The sequence below is a fragment of the Suricata suricatta genome, chromosome 17 (genome assembly GCF_006229205.1).
Source record: "Suricata suricatta isolate VVHF042 chromosome 17, meerkat_22Aug2017_6uvM2_HiC, whole genome shotgun sequence".
Lineage (NCBI taxonomy): Eukaryota > Metazoa > Chordata > Mammalia > Carnivora > Herpestidae > Suricata > Suricata suricatta.
Window position 1 is genome coordinate 54,128,885 of NC_043716.1, and position 2,561 is coordinate 54,131,445.

Consider the following 2,561-nt stretch of genomic DNA (forward strand, 5'->3'; position numbering starts at 1 on the left):
CGCTGCCTTCATCCACCTGCTCCTATCAGCTGCTACTGGTCCAAGAGCCCTTGTTCAGGACCCGGCTTGTTGGTTTTAAGTTCAAGAATCCCTAGAAGTAGTTTCACGCGGTACCCCGCCTCACTGCCGCAGATGGCACACAGAGGGGCAGCTCAGGCCACCTGGGCAGAAGGGTTAACATCAGAACAGGTGGCCCCTGGCCCCCACCTTCTACCTTGTCCTGAGGGCCTGGCTATCACTCCACTCCCTTCTCACGGTTCCCACACCCCATCCCTGCTTTATTTCCATACTGGGGTGCTCGCTGGCCCATGGTGACAGTTTAACGGGTGGGGTGAGAGGTGCTGAATCCGGGCCTGGCTAAAACGAAGCCTGGCCCGTGGTCATCTGTGGGCCGGCGAGAGCCGAATGACAGTGTGTAATCTGGGGTCAGATGAGCTGGGTCCCTTATTTCTGAGTGCTGTCTGTCAACAGGAACAAATCACACTACCCTGTCCCAGGCAGGACAAACGTGTCCCACCATGCCCCCTGGCGGCAAACAGCCTTTTGCTTTTGTTTTTCCTCGAGAAGGAGGTTAGAGGGCAGTTGGTATGAATTTGAGAGGACGGGGAGAGGGCCCCGTGGCAATACTGGGGAAAAGAAAAAAGCATTTTGAAGATGGCAAGAAACTTTTAAAAAGGAGGAGGAGGAACACCATTCAGGTACTAATGCAAACAGATTACAAGTCACGTCTGAGGTCACTCACAGCCTCGCACACCCTGGCGCCCGGGCTGCCTGAGCCGTGGCGGGGAAAGGAGGGCAGGTGACAGCTGCCAACACTGAGGACGGTGGCGGATGTTCTCCGTCCAGTCCGGCCACTTCTTTGGATCGGCATTTGAGGACGCAGGAAACTGAGACAAAACAGGGCCTGGCCTCCTGGAGTAAAGCCACGTGGCCGACCTCGCATCCAGAAACGATAACCAGTCTATTAAAAATGCAGCCTCTGCACAGAGGAGCCCTGGAGTCCCCAGCTCGAATCCATGTTCAGGGGGGATCTGGGGAGGCGACACCACGGGTCCCGGGCCGCGTGTGCGCACTGCTCGTCCGGGAGACCGCAGGGGGAGCTCTTTCGGCTGCTGACACCCTGGCCCGCACTCCCACCCGGAAGAGGGCAGCCTGCTCGGGGCCTCCTGCTGGGCACGTCCCTGACAAGCCCCCTCTTACTTTAAAGGTAGTTGAACTTAGGGACGGATTATGACGAGGGCAATGGGACCGGCTGGGCGACCCCCAAGCATCCATGCCGCAGCGACCGAGAAGCCCGGCGGCTCCCAAGATGAGAGCCAGCGTACGGGAACGCACTCCAGACGTGCAGCCCCAGCCACCCGCCTAATGTCTGCTGGTCAAAGAGGGACGCTCATCATGGCATCTCTAAGGCCTGGGCCACGGGGTAGGAAAGGACAGGATGCGTCTGTTAGAAGGGGCCCCCGTGCACCCTTTACGCTCTGTGACAAGAACACACCAAACACCTGTCCTGTCCCGCTGTTCCCACACAAAACCCCTGACGTGTCATCCTTCCCCCTCAAAACACCCTGCACCCAGACACCGGTGGGACGCAAGAGGCTCTGACGGCGGAGAGAAGGGAAGGCGTCACAGGACAGTGCTCACAGCCGGGAGCGGGGGCCACGCGCCCGGCTGGGTCGCGGCCACTGAGCCAGGCTCCCGACCAAGGGTGACCGACAGGGAGGGGGCACCCGTGTGGCCCTTCTAACTGGCTTGCACACAAGTCTGTGTCCACACGCCGCTCAGGGCCCGCTTGTGTGCCTGGACGGCGGAGGTTCTGCACCAACGCGGCCGGCGACGGATCGGCCGCAGGAGACGCTCAGCAGGTCACGGCCCTCGGGCCTCGAAGTGGAGCAGCGCGGCTTAAAGGAGGCAGCGCAGACCTCCTCCCCAGCGGCACCCGGGCCTTTGGTGTTCGGGTCTCGCCGAGCCTGGGGAGCGTTTCAAGTTCGTGGCCATCGAGTCTTAGGAAGCAGTGAAAACAGCGTTTGACTGAAGACAGAAGCTCGGACCAGAGAAGGATTATCCAAATTCAAAGAAGACAGAGGAGAAGGAGGGAGCAGAGGACGTGAAGACGGAGCCGGGCGGCCGCCAACCGCGCACACAGGAAGCCACCTCAGGGACAGTCTCTGTATCTGCTCAGGGGTGAGCCCGGCCTCCACAAGTGTCCCTAATCCTGCCAAGGAAAGCACAGCCGCCTGTAATCAGGTGTGGACGGCACAGCCGGTGCCACCCCAGGACCCCACGCGCCATGAGGGGCGGGGCCGTCCCGACACCCTTCTACACGTCAGCGACACATCACGGGCAGGCAGGAGCCTGTGACAACACAGACGCGTTAAAAAGGACGAAGAGACATCTAAGTGGCCGTGGAGAGGACAACTGGGTTGAGGAACACACGTTCCAGTCTCATGAATTCGGGCGAACAGGACACCCGAACTTCCGGGGAATCTGGGTCTGACTGTGGAGAAAGAGGAAACAAACAGGAAGGAACATGGGTCCTAGACTTTCAGGACGCACTGAAGAAA

General features: G+C 59.9%; 1 protein-coding gene across 1 annotated transcript in view; it reads right to left on the reverse strand.

Moving 5' to 3' along the window:
- Positions 1–6: 6 nt before the first annotated feature.
- Positions 7–2,561, reverse strand: part of JMJD6 (jumonji domain containing 6, arginine demethylase and lysine hydroxylase) — an 8,968-nt gene continuing 6,413 nt past the window's right edge. The window contains exon 7 of the mRNA XM_029926788.1: positions 7–2,212. Within this exon, the coding sequence (XP_029782648.1) occupies positions 2,176–2,212 (37 nt within the window). The 3' untranslated portion in view covers positions 7–2,175. The remainder of the gene's footprint in view (positions 2,213–2,561) is intronic.